The sequence below is a fragment of the Acipenser ruthenus genome, chromosome 6, assembly GCF_902713425.1.
Source record: "Acipenser ruthenus chromosome 6, fAciRut3.2 maternal haplotype, whole genome shotgun sequence".
Classification (NCBI taxonomy): domain Eukaryota; kingdom Metazoa; phylum Chordata; class Actinopteri; order Acipenseriformes; family Acipenseridae; genus Acipenser; species Acipenser ruthenus.
In genome coordinates, this window is record NC_081194.1 from 49,381,319 (window position 1) to 49,398,159 (window position 16,841).

At 36.4% G+C, this 16,841-nt stretch overlaps 1 protein-coding gene across 2 annotated transcripts; it reads left to right on the forward strand.

Annotated features, from left to right (window-relative positions):
• Positions 1–11,960: 11,960 nt before the first annotated feature.
• LOC117411607 (prokineticin receptor 2-like) lies at positions 11,961–16,564 on the forward strand. Of its 2 annotated transcripts, none has more exons than XM_034019276.3 (3): positions 11,961–12,135; positions 13,532–14,163; positions 15,414–16,564. In XM_034019276.3, the coding sequence occupies exons 2-3, from the start codon at positions 13,700–13,702 to the stop codon at positions 16,108–16,110; spliced, it is 1,161 nt and encodes a 386-aa protein (XP_033875167.2). In that variant the 5' UTR covers positions 11,961–12,135; positions 13,532–13,699; the 3' UTR covers positions 16,111–16,564. The 2 variants fall into 2 exon arrangements, with proteins under 2 accessions (XP_033875167.2, XP_058881441.1); XM_059025458.1 differs by having other exon boundaries at positions 11,966–12,076.
• Positions 16,565–16,841: the final 277 nt, after the last annotated feature.

Consider the following 16,841-nt stretch of genomic DNA (forward strand, 5'->3'; position numbering starts at 1 on the left):
CTTTTTTATAGTGGTTAAGACAACTTGCCCAGCATCTGCTCTGTTACACTTATCTTGTGTTTAAAAATGCATTGGTTCCATGATTCAAGAGTCAATCCCTGCTGAGATGACAATCATTTCATTTTGAATTGCTTTCTGTTTTTTGATTGAGGTGATTCACGTAAAATGGATACAACTTATTAATATGTGCTATATTTCATTTTTCCTAGAAGGCATTTAATTTGATCTGTCATGAGAAATAATTGAGCGATGGAATCTAATTTGAACTTCATGCTGTGGATGTAATTTTGCTAATAAATGTGGATGGGCAAATCAGTCTAAAATCCATATTAGAAATTAGTGAATGAAAAGACTAGATATGTAATCACAGGGGTATTGCACCTGGTTGTAGTATTTGCAGCTTTAGTTGTACAAAAACTCTGGTAATATATTCTAAATGCCACACCAAGACTTGGTTTTGGAACTATTATTATGGTGACATTTTTAAGATCTACAAAATGTTTGTCCATCAATATGCTGATACATTACAAGCTCAATAACTAATTTCTGGGAAAGCTACAGCAGACATATAAAATGGTAAATGATTAGATCTAGTCCAGAACAATCTTGTCGTTCCATTAACAGTACATCATGCATGCTACAGCACACTGCATTGTCATCATTAATACAGACAGAGTACACAATGTGATTGAGTTATATTTTTTATGTAAATAAACCTCTAGTGAAACCATACAGTACAGCTATGGCCAAAAGTTTTTAACCACCTAGAATTTTAGGATTGAGACATAATAAAAAAATAACTATATGAACATAATTTAGATATTTTATTTAACATCATGAAATCAAAGAAACTACAAAAAAATATTGCAAAAGTCTAGCGGAAACCATAATAGTAGTACAGTATTTCATGTTATATTTCAAAATGGCTCATTTTTCAAATTTTGTCAGTTTTACATTATGTATATGGAAAACTACAAAGTGGTATGTAATTCAATATGTTAACGTAACATTATTGAGCAAGTTTAATTCGACTTTATGAAGCAAAATTTGTTAAATCTCTAGGGTGATGCAAAACGTTTGGTCATAGCTGTACATAACAGGTGCTAAAAGACCGGTGTTGTCAATTTCAACTCACAGATCGGTAGTTTGGTTAGTTAGATAAATACAAAATTCAGTCCATTTGATCCTTTTGTTTCATTTTGTATTTATTATGCAGCACTGTATAATATATTGTCACAGTCCTCGTGAGGTAGCCCCCATAGAATAATGTGGCTACTTGTAGGGGTGACCAGTCACGCAAGCCCCGTAGTTCGGGCACTAGTTTCCAGCCTTGTCCAGCTGGCAGTGGTTTGTGGACTTGTGTAATAATGACTGTGTTCCAAGTGGGAGGTAGGCAGAACTGAATGGAGCAGGTCGTGAATAGGATTAATGAGAGCGGCAAAAAGACAGCGGTCTTGAGCCTTTTTTCCATTTTGTTTTGCTGCACATGCAGGTATAATTTATAAATTGAATGAGATCAACAATGAGGAACTAGTCTTGTATGCTAAGAAATAAATAATATTAATAATAATAATAATAATAATAATAATAATAATAATAATAATAATAATAATAATAATATGTGTCTCAATTCAGAAAACAGATTAATATTTGTTGTTGAAAATGAAAACTGTGTGTAATATGTATTTAATATGTTCAAATGAAATCTCAACAGTTCTATTTTGAGAGTCAGTTCTTTGAATGATAAAGTAAAATAAAATTTAAATGAGTTAAAATCATTAGGAATCCACACATTCTTTTCATCAGTAGAGTCCTAGGACTAGTGTGCAATTCACATTTAACTTTTAAATGCAAATTAAACTTTTCAAACTATCTACAATTTTATAACATAGAAAAGGATAACAGTCATAATATTAATTTGTCTTTTCTCCTTCCACATTAAAGGGGTGATGGTATTTTGCTATTCACAGTGTAGGTTTGCCTTTATTACCTCAAATTGTTCTTTTCTATAGGAAATTACTGAGAAGTTTTTTTTTTTTTTTGTTTAGAAAATTAGCTCATCAGTCACTGTAAAATGTGTTTTGACTAGAATGGTGAAAGCCTCCTGCAGTGGTATTAAGAAGATAGAGTGTTGAATTGAGTTTCTGTGAACTTACAGCCCCCTGGTGTACTCTTTCCAAGTACAGCTCCTGGTACATATATCTTTCTAAATACTTATAATACTGGCATAAATTAAGTAACTTGACTGAATTAAAAAGTTCCCTGGGAGTGATCACAGTTCCAGAAAATACTATTAGAGAAGAGTTTTAGCATCAGCAAGCTTATACTCATCAGCCCATATGCATAAAAGATGGCGATAATTTCCGGCCATTAAAAAAAATTACTGGGCCGTATTTAACACATGATTTATAAAACAACAGTCTAGTTATTTTACCAACCAGTAATGGGTTTAGATGTGATTTACTGTCACGGATTGTTACCGAGAGATTATATCTAACCAGTTGTCAGAGGTATGCAAATGAGCTGTGTCACCTACTTAAGACGTTGATGGCATACACGTCTGTTTACTACAGCTGTGCAAACCGGTTGCTTTTAAATAGTGAGTACTATTATGTTTTTAATAGAAGATAAGTTTAGTTTGACTTATTTTTTGCTCTGTGTTTGTTGTGGTCTTTCTAATGGACCAGTGCTTGTTTATATATATATATATATATATATATATATATATATATATACCACTCCCCACTCCTTCTGCTCACACATTCACATACAGACATGTTTTTCTTTTTTTTTTTTTTTTTTTAGTCGTTGCCAATTATTTGTTATTATTTTCTCCCCAATTTGAAATGGGCAATTATTTTTAGGCTCAGCTCACCGCTACCACCCCTGGGCTAACTCGGGATTGCGAAGACAAACACACGCTGTTCTCCGAAGCGTGTGCCGTCAGCCGACTGCTTTTTTTCACACTGCGGACTCACCATGCAGCCACCCAAGAGCTACAGCGTTGGAGGACAACGCAGCTCTCGGGCAGCTTACAGGCAAACCTGCAGGCACCCGGCCAGACTACAGGGGTCGCTGGTGCGCGGTGAGCCGAGGACACCCTGGCCGACCTAACCCTCCCTCCCCCGGGCTGCGCTCGGCCAATTGTGCTCCGCCCCCTGGGAGCTCCCGTCCTCGGTCGGCAAAGGAATAGCCTGGACTCGAACTCGCGAGACTATAGGGCACATCCTGCATTCCACGTGGAGCGCCTTTACTAGATGTGCCACTTGGGAGCTGCAGACATGTTTTTCTAAATAGTTTGGGAACCAGAATCGGACTCAAAATACCCACTTCCAATGACAGATTGATTCTGACCCGATTCCAAAAATGTCCTCAAATGCACATCATTACTGTTTACACAGTCACGTTATGGCTACGATATATTAAGATGTCAGGTTAAAACAAAAACAATAATTGCAAGTTGAATGAAACCTACTCGATAATGTTATGCTAACATAATGAAATATATACCACTTTGTTGTTTTCCATATACTTAACTAAAAACTGACACAAATTTAAACATTTGACATTTAGAAATCTAACATGAAAACCTGTACTACAATTATGACTATAGGTGTTATGCCAAATACTGTCTCTGGAAGAAGAGTCTCATTTGTAGTCAGCATGCATGCACATTCATTTCTGTGTTTTCAAAGGTAAACAGGACGCTGGAGACACCCGTCCAAGGCTTCTAAGGAATTAAAGAGAAAAATACCCCTAGAGTCTGCGAGAGCGGGGGCTGAAGATGACTCAACGTTGAACAACACGGTTAACCGCTTAGGAACGGAAACGGATATGAGAATGGAGAGTACTTCACAAAAGACTATTTCAAGATCTTCAGTTAGCAAAGACATGGAACTCCAGGTTTGTGTCTGCAGCTGCAGCAAGGCAACAACGGTCAGGGGTTTGAAGATTCATCAAGGGAGAATGAAATGCTTGAGGGAAAAGGGACAAGGGCCTCGCATTGATCAGTACTTCTTACGAAGTCAGTCGAATGAAATCCAGTGACAGGAAGCAAACCACAGTTCATAGACGTGAGGAAGACTTGCATGGATACAACTAGCGATGAACCTAATGGTCCTTCCGAACTCGGTCAGATGAACCAGCGTAAGAGAGAAAAGAACCTCAACGGGCACAAGCCTGGAGTTAAATGGCCAAGAGCTTGTGAGAAAACTACGTGGGACACAGTAAACACAGATCTCTGTTTTGCGCTGGAAAGGTTAAGTGGAACAGTGAAAAGAAGCTGGATAAATTTGGGGACATCATCTACGCATATGGAAGTGAGAGGTTTGGAGTTGAAAAAAGGACGAGAAAAGTACAAACTATACCTGGAAAGTCTAGACAGCAGTCCAGTTCAGAGTCTGGCATTTCCTGTGAATATTAGTCTGTACCAGCCACATCCCAGATTTTGATCCCACGTGTGTTTATGTATTTATTTGTTTTTATCCTCCTCAGCCCCTGTATCCATTTAAATGCATGTTTGGATTTCAAATATAAAATCCATTGAAATAACCTCCTGGTGTGGCTAATATTGTATTAAACAGTGTTTTTATTAATCTTTGGAAACACTAAAGTATGACCAACTTATCCCTTTAAAAAAGCGATATCTTGTCCCAAAAAAAGTGAATGTAGAAATGTAGTGACACATCTTTCAACTCACCTAAGGCTTAAGGTCAAGAAAACACCATTTATTGAAAAAACAAACGGGACCCTCGGGTCTGAGGAGGATATTGCACTTTTTTTTTCCTTTGGTTTATACATTCTATGGTTCTTTGCACTTCTTTGATTGAATTTGTACTGTATTTATTGACTCACAGGTAAGTTCATTCCTTCTAGTAGGGGCCAGGATGACTAGATCATTCAAAACTTTATCATCAAAAGGGAACTTCTGAAGCACCTTTTTGACTACGGCACAGTAGAAACCTCTAACTTCCCTAGAACAGCAAACAAAACAACAATAAGAATACAAATAAAATTCAACCTAAGCAAGTCAGGGTTTGTGGAAAGATCTAAGATTTTAAAATTTGATATAACTTACTACACATGAATCAGTACAAAAAAAAATAAACATTTGTAAAAATACATGCATGCACACACATAAATCGAAACACTCACCAAATTAAATGATACATGTTAGTAAACATTAAATGCAAACCCCTTTACCTAAAGAACGTGGTCCTTGTAGCAGGGTTAACAGCAATCTCCTCTGCCAGAAAGGTCCTGACAGACATACCAACTGCTATGACGTTATCGTCATGTTGCTATTCCGGGACATCATGCTCTACTTTCGTTAAATCAGCCTGCCCTTTGATGTACCTCATGGAAACAAATTTCAAAAACAATTTCTGCTCCCTTGACCTGCGCAGTGGATACTGCAAGTGGAGCAGACCCACCGACACTAAACCCAAGACTGCTTTCTCCACGGGGCAATTTAATGTCATGTTGTTCAGGTTATGCAATGTCCCCGCCACATTTGAGCTACTAATGGAGAGAGTGCTGGACGGCATCCCAAGACAAACATGCATCGCATACCTCGATGACCTACTTGTGCATGCCCAACCTTTTCAGAGGCTCTGTTCAACCAGCGACTGGTATTCCAGAGGATCCAGGCTGCCGGACAACTGTCACCTCTTCAGGCGCCAAACTACTTTCCTCGGCCAGTGTGTTAGCAAGGAAGGCGTCGCCAACGACCCCGAAAAGATTCACCCGGTGCAACGCTGGCCCACTGCAACTAATGTGAAACAGGTGTGCAGCTTCTTGGGGCTGGCATCATACTACAGGAAGTTTGTGAAAGGATTCACAAATTGCCAGCCCCCTGCATCACATCCTTGAGAAAATCAAATCCTTCCTGTGGGCCCCTGAATATGACCATTGTTTCACCCAGATGCACCAGGTGCTGACCCGCGCTCCAGTCCTCGGTGCCTGTCACCACCACCCCCTTCCTTCTGGACATGGATGCAAGTAATGCGGTTTTGGCGCTGTACTGGCTCAAGCTGTGCCGTCTGCAAAGAAGAGAGCAACTAATGTTTGAAGTGAAGGGAGCTATTGGCAGTAGTGGGAGCACTTTCGCCCCTACCTCTCCAGCCACCGGTTTGAGCTCCACACTGACCATGCAGCGCTACAGTGGTTGCTATGGTTCTGGACAAGTGGCACATTGGCTCAAAACACTCCATACTTTCAACTTTAACATTCAGCACATGGGGCAAAGCATGGCAACACGGATGTCCTGTCCAGGTAGCCCTGCAGCGAAGTGGGTTGTCGGTACTGTGATCGGCAGGAGACGAGAGAGAGAGGGGCTGGGAGAGGATGGAGCGACAGTGACAGTGCGAGACATATAGCCCTTATCTCTTACTGAATGGCGGAAGCAGCAAGGCAAATAACTTGCTGAGATGGAAAGAGGAAAATCGCTGGCCAGACTGGACTCAAGTAGCCTCCCATCCCAAGCTGTCAAAGGGCTGCATTTGCAGTGGGAATCCTTGGAGCTCCTGGATGGCGTCCTGTACCGGTGATGGTGGGTTCCTGCCAGTGGAGAACAGCAGAGGCAGTGGGCGGTGCCTGTCTGTCGCAGCGCCATGGGTGGGCCACTGCAGCATTCCCAAAACGCTAGCACGCCTTCGTGATCGCTACTACTGGGGACACTGCCACCGGGATGTGCAAAACCACTGTCGCCGCTGCGATGACTGCACTGACAAAAAGGGTCCCAATAAGCAGTCTCCCACCCCCCTACAACAGTACCATGTCGGCGGGCCAATGGAGTGAGTCGCTATCAATGTCCTGGGTCATTTCTCCACATCTGAAAAGGGGTACCAGTTCGAGTTAGCAGCAGTGGATTACTTCACCACGCTGAAAGCTGAGGACGCCTGCTGATGGGAGACCAGCTAGAGTGGCAGTACCCCCGGGGACTGAGTACACCCAGTGCTTGTAAGATCAGTTGGATAGCGCACACGCCTTTGCCAGGAAGCAGCTCCAGGCAGCCGGGGTTAGGCAGCACTGCAACTATGACCTAAGAGAAAAAGGTCGGCTTGGAGATAAGGAATTTTCTTTTAAAGAAAACCACGCTCCCACCATGCATGGAAGACCTATTTTCTCTATCTACCTTTCTTTTATGATAAAAAGACAGAAGACTCACATACCACCGCACTTGTGTCACAGCGGTAATACACAGACCTGACACTTCACACATTGAATTTCCTTTGTACAGCAGACACGCTACTCAAACAAGCACACAACCCTGCCCCACTAACCATCGGTCTTCCACACTGAAAAATGTACTTCAGATTTGGAGAATCATAGTAGAGCACCGTAATACATTTTCTAAGCATGGAAAGAAAGGTTAACTGCCAAATTACTATGCACATTTACCACAGTACATTTCTGTAAGGGTGTAAAATAAGTTTCCAGCAGTAGCACAGGTTCACAGGAAGCTGTTTTCCTTTTTTTTTAAAAAAACAACCACCTGTATCAGTCGCTTTTTTAAAACTGTTTTCTCAATGTTACTATTTTGGTATTGGCAGCTGATTTTTCAGGAGCACATTTAGAAGATTTCTAGCCTAGTTTTAAACATACTAATAAAACAATCCAATTTATTCAGATTTTGCAAGCATATGTTCAAATGTTGTTTGTAATACGACCACAGATGCATAGACAATACTATACAGTACTCCTAAAAGGTTCACAATGCCTTACAATGCTATGCTAAAATCATTGAAAAGTGTAGTTAGCAATTGTGAAACCAAATCACATAGACTGGTAAATTGTACAAGCATAAGCAGGACACTAATTCGGAAAATGAATATGGAATTTGCTCTGGCAAATTTGTATTTTATGCATGCTTATTGCTCTGAAGAAAAATATATATATATTTTCTTCAGAGCAATAAACATGCATATGACATTGAGAAACACTGGAGACAAAGGGGTTAATGACATTGATAATAGAGAATGAAACTGTGTATTATATGTGTGGAGGAAGAGATTCTAACTGATTAAACTAACTGAGACAGAGTCACATTACATTAGATCTCGACCACAAATCTGGCAGATTAACACACTGTGTGACCTCAGAGTGACCAACACTCATTTGCTGAACCCTTGACCCTCACAACAGGGAAAGTATTAGGTCAGAGATTTAAAAACAATGTTTTCTATTCCTATTCGTTCTTTGAGATCGGAAAATGCAGAACATTTAGTTGGTCCCTAAAATCATCTATGCTGATTTTGGGTGTGTATTTAGGTGTGTATATTTATTTATATTAATCATTTATGTATTTATTATATTTGTAAAAATTTCAAACCACAATTCCTTTATGACACAAAAGTCACTTGTATTACTCCTCTCTCTGCATTTTATATTAAAATGGATTCCGGCCTAATGTTTTTATATTTAGTTTGTAAAGATATTTTTGAAAATTAGCTGTCAATATAGAGGTTTTTTTTATTATTATTATTATTTATGGTTTGTTTATTTTTGTATTTTTTCTGTATTCTTAAAATTTGGAATAAAAGCTCAGTTTGGGATTCTTGCATGTTGGATTAAGATCTGGTGCACTTTGAAATGATTCATGTCAGATTGAATTTGAATAAAAGTTCAGTTTATATTCTGGATGTTTGCTTTTTGTACTGCGTTTTCATTCTTTAACAAATAGGATAAAGCAAAGGCAGAATACTGCATACACGAGACAACGGGTACATGTAATTGAGACAACGGGTACATGTAATACATGAGACAATGTGTACATGTAATTGAGACAACGGGTACATGTAATTAAGACAACGGGTACATGTAATACTACTTTTATTCACAATCTCATCTGTGTCAAAGTTGTAGTGAATTGTATTATTTGATGATTTTCAAAGTTTTGTATATGGTATGTTTAATTACTTTATTTAATTACGTTAACTGTGGGTGTTAAAGTTTTACTGAATTACATTAATTTAATGATTTGTAAAGCTTTGTAATTTTATATGCTTAATGTGATATTGTATTTGTTAAATTACTAGAAATTGTGTATTTTGCTTTTTGTTTTATTAAAAAGTGGTTAAAGAGTACTAAACACGTGTCCTTGATCTGTTTTCTTGAATTATGGTATAATGAGCATAGGGTGCCAATACTTTTGTATGTGACAGTATATAAATTGCAGTCATCAACAGAACAACCCAAATTGGTTAGAAATCACAAAGCAGAATGGTACAAATAATCCTGTTTTACTAAATAAATAATGTCACCATAATAAATCAGTGGCAAAAATGTATTCAAATCAGTAGTTGTTTCCTAATTTGTACTGAATTAGATGTGTCTATAAAAATAACCCAAGTTCATTTTTTTTATTAAACATATCAATATGTGTTGTAAAATTCTAATTTCTAACCATACTCCCAAATATTTGTAATTAGTTACTGGTTCAACGTAGCATCCTTTCAAAGTTTTCAATTTAACATGCTGATGTATAGAGAGATTTATTTTTTGTAAAAACAATTGATTTTGTTTTTTCAGAGTTCAGAACATGTTTTCAAATCCAACCAGTTTTGCAGAATGATATTAAAAGCATTTCTGCAAGTTTTTATTAGACTGATTGTGCGACAAATCCTTAAAATACAAGACAGAATCTACTGCTAAGATATAATTTAGAATTTTCAATACTAATGACTAAGTTGTTAATGTAAATTGTAAACACGACTGATATAAATATAGATCCCTGAGGAATCCCTTTTGAAATTAATACATCTACTTTTCTACTTTGGGCTTGATTTATAAAATGATTATTAAATCATCCAACTGCCTTCTTACTGACTGTATACCAATATCCACAAGTCTTTGAGTCAGAAGCTCATGATCCACTGTGTCAAAAGCATTGGCCAAAACAGACAAATTGGAAATATACCATTACCTATGTAGGTCTATGGTTATTCAAATCAGAATAATTTCCACCCTTCACTAATGGTGTAACAAATGCAGATTTCCATATTTGAGATATTTCATTTGTTAAAATTGATGCATTAAATATAAACAACAAACGTTTAGCTGTAATATCAGCAGCAACTTTTATTAAGTAAGGATCAAGACCATCTAAAACTTTAAGTGACTGTATAACCTAATTCTACTCAATAACTCTTTATCCAAGGCGACTTACAGAGACTAGGGTGTGTGAACTATGCATCAGCTGCAGAGTCACTTACAATTATGTCTCACCCGAAAGACAGAGCACAAGGAGGTTAAGTGACTTGATCAGTGTCACACAGTGAATCAGTGGTTGAGGTGGGATTTGAACCGGGGACGTCTTGGTTACAAGCCCTTTTAACCACTGGACCACACATACGGAACTTCTGTTAACTTGCAAGTATTGAATAGTCTAGGCCTCCACATTCATGTTTCCATATTTTTTATCGATCATTTCTCTCAGACAACTTGGCATTGACTGCCACAGCTTTTGTAGTTGTGTGATATTAAGGTTTTCAATGTAAAACATTAAAACTACTTACCAGTACCACGTATTATGCAGTGCCGGGTACCTCAACTTGTGAAAGCAATCTAGATGGACTCATGATTAGAAGTTAAAAAGTCCTACGTTATTTCCATAAAAATAATAATAACTGCATTTGGCAAAGATTTTTTAGCAGTTGATTCAGTATAAATAAGTATCTTAGTGATTCTCTTAACTGTTTAAATTGTGTACCACAGATGTATCAAGGCTTGCCATGTTGTTGTTTGTCTATTTTATCCCCCCCACTGGAAATTTGACAAATCGCCCCCTGATCATAGAAATTATTTATTTTATTGGAAACACCTGGTCACTTAACTAAATGTCAAATTTTAGTACTGGTCAGAAGCAGGTGACTTGTTTTCTGCAGAGTATACAGTGCCACGCAGTTGTAATTTATTTATTTTTAAAGGTTAATTTTGTATGAGACACAGTGCCACTTTTATGGACAAATGTAAGTGAAAGACAAATGAATGTCTTCAATAAATAGACTGTTCGGTTATAAAACCCAGAGCGAATGTGGCCATGCAAACAAATGTTTTATGTTATTCTGAATCACAAATTACAATAATAAATCAACAGTACATTTTAACAGAGATAGCTGTATTATAACATAGTAAAACTAAATGGGGGGGGGGGGGGGGGGGGGTTTACCGGGATGCTTTTTATTGATCTATAAACCTAAACCTACATGCATATGTTCCCTGTGGTTGCTGTGCTTGAATCTTACTTTATTACACCAGTCTGTTTTATTTTCCATCTGGAGAGTACCTCCTGTCTCCCTCCCCATGGGTACAGAATTGTGGAGCCTGGTCCATAAACTTGATTTTCATGCCAGTATAAATAATTTGCTGGAGTCTTCTTGTTTATATTCTGTTGATTGCTTACTGTATATTAACCAACAGTTTTCTACCTTTTTTTCCTTCTCTATCTCACCCAAGAACAGATGCTCTTTATAGGAAAAAAAAAACATTAGCTCTGTTTTATTATAGGTTTTTCACAGCTGAGCAATGTAAGTCTAGGAAAAAGCTTGTATTGTTTGCATGGTTTTTAAATGCTGGGACACTTTCCATTTACCACTGCAGTACCATATTATCCAAATTTGAAAATGTAATGGTTACTAAGGGGACATTTTATATTAAAGCATTAAAAAATTAAAATGCCTTACCAAGTTCCCTGGAAAAGTTCCATGTTCTTCTTGAGTAATTAAACAATGTTCCATGTTCTTCTTGAGGAATTAAACAATGTACAGGCACAACAAAGAGTAAAATAGTGTACGCATATTTTCGACTTCGATAGTCAGGCTATTAAAGTAAAGGATGTTGAATTTTCCACAATTATGAAGTGTCTCTTTAACACGGGAATTGATTTGCGTCAGGGTTTTTTTTTTTTTTCTTTCTGTGAGCAATCACCACTAGAGGGAGGAACTGAATGCACCTTTAAAACCAAAAGAAAACAGCAGAAACACAGTCTGAGCTTTGTTGTCAATTCTGCAAGTGTTTTACTTCAAGGAGGAAACTGTCAGCTGCATACAAGATTACGACTGTCCGGACTGTCCTGGTAAATTACCATATTAAGAAAACATAACAAAGGATACTTAGAATAAAATGCAATTTAAGGTAGGTTTAATACCATTTTGTAAGGTTAATAAGTTTGGTGCGATAGTTTTAAGGATGTTTGTCTGAAATAAAACGTTTTCATGTAAAAAAACAATTGTCATTTAGACTCTTAATATGTAACTAATGGACTCTCTAAATTGCATACCGTACTTTTTTTTAAATATATTGTTCAAATGTAAGGGAAATTAAGTAAAAATAAACGGTAAAAGAAAACTGTAAAAATGCATGACAAGATTTTTTGTTGTAGTTTTGTTTGTTATATTGTTATAATAATCAGATATAACGTTTAGAGTTATTGCACACTATTGTCTTTCTGTTAACACTTTGATATTCCAAGATAATCTCATTAATTTTAAGTACTATTAATAGAACAGTATCCATTTATTTTACAAAACTAAAAGTTGCCATTACTGTTTCTTTACTTCGGACAGTAGATGTAAGTCTCAATGCATATTGTATGTGTATTTTATGGATAAAATCTGTGGGTTTTTTTCCCCCCAGTGATATTAGGCTACTCATACGAATACGTGTATCTGTGTTTTTATTTATTTATTTATTGTTTGTTTGTTTGTTTGTTTTGTAATACGTATTGCGGTATTGCAGTCAAATATCCAACTATACTACATTTCAGCTTTCGAACACCACATTTTACAAACATGTTAAATTATATTGGGTCTGATATTCATATGGTATTCTACTGTTATTCATTGGGATTTAGTAGCTGTTTATAACTAGAAAGGTCATTAATAAAAACTCAGCTTGAAAGAATAAGCTATTCAGATGTTTCTGGTATGATATTTTAATTGAATTCATATGTACTTATTATTAAGCAAGATCTACCTATCTGTCTATATATATATATATATATATATATATATATATATATATATATATATATATATATATATGCTTAGTCTATATGCATTTTTTAATTTAAAGAAAGCAACAAAAGCCTTTCAAAGTGAAGAAGATCGATGGTATATTACCAGAATATGAATTAGTTCATTTGTTGGAACACCTTCTTTACTGGAATTCTTAAGGATTCAGTGAGCACAAATGTATTGTATTCTACTTAGAAGAAACACAAATTAAAAGAAAAAGATAAATCATAAAATCTAAAATCAATGCAAAGTCTTGGTCAATAATCATTTGAATTAGACAGGTGATTGATTGGTTGATTGATTAAGAATAAGCCAGTATGAACCACAAAAAAAAAAAAATCTTGTTTTCAGTGTAAATTGATTCTTTATCTTTTTTTAAAATTCATTATTATTGAATTAACACTGCCCCAAAGTTTTCTTTTTAGAATTGAACACACACATTGAATGTGTTGGTACAAATATGTGTAAGACTATAGCTAAATACTGTAATTATTGTTCTGTATTTTATATTTCAGGCATGGATATGCTAGTCTAGACCATATGGCTGAATGAAAATAGGAAACCGATCAGAACATCTGAAGAAATTCATCCCAATAGTCTCATACTAATGACTGATAAAGCAGTCTGATTTTTGCTTCCATAAACTTTCAGTGTACCAAAAGTAAAATCCTAAAGGCAGAGACATGGGTGACTATAACTGTAGCAATTTTGCTGCTGTGTACACATTGCCTGAAGAATTCCTTTCCAGAAACATTCCTTATCCCATGTTTCACTGTGATCTAAATTATGATGTTTCAGAAGACGAAATGATGGACACAACCCAAGGCAAGCCCTTTTTTGCTGCCACTATTGTAATTGGTGTGGTTTTAATATGTATCATGCTGGTGTGTGGCATTGGTAACTTTTTGTTTATTGCTACACTGGCTAGATACAAAAAACTGAGAAATCTAACTAACCTCCTCATAGCTAATCTGGCCATTTCAGATTTCATTGTTGCAATTGTGTGTTGTCCATTTTTAGTGGATTATTATGTTGTGAGGCAACTTTCCTGGAAACATGGACTAATGCTTTGTGCCGCTGTAAATTACCTCAGAACGGTGTCTCTTTACGTCTCCACCAATGCCCTCTTGGCTATTGCAGTAGACAGGTAAGTGAATTTATTTTACTTTAAGGGAATATACTGTAGTGTCACTTTCTTCAGGAAAGACAACAATACACTGTTACTATCAAAGATTACTTAAACCCTTAATCTCAAACCATTTTTGACTTCTGTTCATAGTGGGGTCTGTTTAAATTATCTAAACCTTTAACGCTATACCGTGCAGATGTTTTCTGAATGGTGCACTTTAATGATCCCCCTGTTAACATAAACTCAGTAAAATTGATTTTTTAGAGTGACAGTATAAAGATCATTAATATTGACCCCAATGTCATCAATCTGCAAAGACTCCAGCATTTACCAAACAATAGGCTATATTTATCAAGGCCTTTATTTTGTAACGGTAGATCGCTTTTTATTTAATTTTTTTGTGAAAGGAATGTCAAACTGTTGATGTGGCAAAACTAGTAAATTGCCAATTGCCGTAACAACTGCCCACAGATGTATAGATTATGGATAATATGCATTCGTTGAAGTGGTTTGAAATGGGACTGGTGTGCATTATTGTAAAACAGATCATTCTTGATGCAGGGGGGTTGGGGCACTGGAGTAGGAACATTATATATATAGATAGATAGATAGATATGCATCTGCACGGCTGCATGTACAATATCTTACATTTTCCTTAACAATGAGAGATCAAATTTGCATGGTCAAAATTAATCTCCACCTCTCACTTGCTGAATTTACCTGCACTTATCTTGTGTTTCAAGAGACTCCCCATCGCTGTCCTCTCTAGGGGAGAGATGGGGCGGTAAAGGGGGTATGCTGTCTCACAAAGAAAGGTGATTTAAGATGTATCCGACCACAAAAATAATCTTTATTGGCTTTCTTAATCATTTTTATTTGACTTTTGACTTTAACTATAAATGTTCAGTTTGAATAAACTACAGTTATTGTCTATGTGGCCAAACTATTCCATGCACATTACATTTCCAACTATTTCACAATACCAAGAGTCTTCATTTGGCCTTAAATGGTTTTGGTACTATACTGTTGTATGTTCTCTATGCCCTGTTTAGTCTCCTGGCTCTTCACCTTCTTACAGTTTATCTTTCATTATGTGGTATGTTAGGAATGACTAGAAGATGTAAGTCTGGGGATGACAGCTCAATATGTTTTCCTTGCATAATTAGCTACTTCAGGGGATTATACAGATTTTTTTGTTACACAATATAAACTAGTTCCTAAATCAGGCTTGAAATATAATTTTTTACATTTTTACCAATTTTTTTCAGGTATCTAGCTATTGTTCACCCCCTCAGGCCCCGAATGAAGTATCAAACAGCCTATTTCCTCATCACCGGGGTCTGGATTGTACCCATCTTAATCTCGATCCCATCTGCCTATTTTGCATCAGAGACCAATTTTTCACATGGCAGAAGCCAGAACAAAATCTTCTGTGCGCAGATCTGGCCAGTTGACAAGCAGCTATACTACCGGTCATACTTTCTCTTCATTTTTGGAATTGAGTTTGTTGGCCCAGTCATGATAATGACCATGTGCTACTCCAGGATCTCTCGGGAACTGTGGTTCAAAAGCGTTCCTGGATTTCAAACTGACCAGATTAGGAAGAGGCTTCGCTGCAGAAGAAAAACAGTATTGGTTCTCATAGGCATCTTGACTGCCTATATTCTTTGCTGGGCCCCTTATTATGGCTACACAATCCTGCGGGATTTTTATCCCACAATCATCTCAAGAGACAAGAACTCCTTGATTGTCTTCTACATTATTGAGTGCATTGCAATGAGCAACAGTATGATCAACACCTTTTGTTTTGTAAGTGTAAAGAATAACACTGTTAAGTATTTAAAGAAGATAGTCCTCTTGAGGTGGCGGTCCGCTTATGTCTCCAACAAAACCGGTGACGAATTGGACCTCAGAACCTCTGGGATGCCTGTGACTGAAGAGGTAGATTGTATAAGGCTGAAATAAAAAAAAATAATAATAAAAAAAGTGTTAACTGCATGTTTATTAAACATAGTGGTGTTTGGTCTACATGTGGATGTGCTGTGTGAATGTAACCAGCTGTGGCTGTTGTTGCCTTTGTTTAGTCCTGTCTACCTGAAATGTTAAAATGTTCTTAAGAAGATATTTGTTGAAAACATGAACAGCACATTATGTACTATTTGTATGTTTTTGAAGATGAAAACCTTATTTGTATATATTGGTGTACATTGTTATTCATTAATTGTATATTAATATATGTATTTAAAACATGTGTTTATTGTAGTAAAAAAAAATCAACTAAGTGTGTTGTCTCATTATTCAGGGGGTGTACGCTTCAATAATAATAATAATAAAAATAATAATCATAAATGTTTTGATTATATTAGTAAATCTATATATCCACGGAGAGACATTGTAAAGAAAGTAAATATCTTTGATTTATTTTAGAATTGTACCCATTTTATTAGCCTCCAACAATTCTGAATTGCTTTTAAGTTAGGCATAAAAAAAAACATTGAATCCATGGTAATTCAGATTTTTCTGATTTACTTTACTTTGCTGATATGAGTTAATGAGTTAAACCATAGGCAAAAAATGAAATCGACAAAACTAAAAGGTACATTTTTTTTTTATTGTGACTACAATGTAATCGTCATAATCTCATTTTCAAGACAGTACATTACATATTAGAAGCAACCCTGAAGCTGGAGGTACTT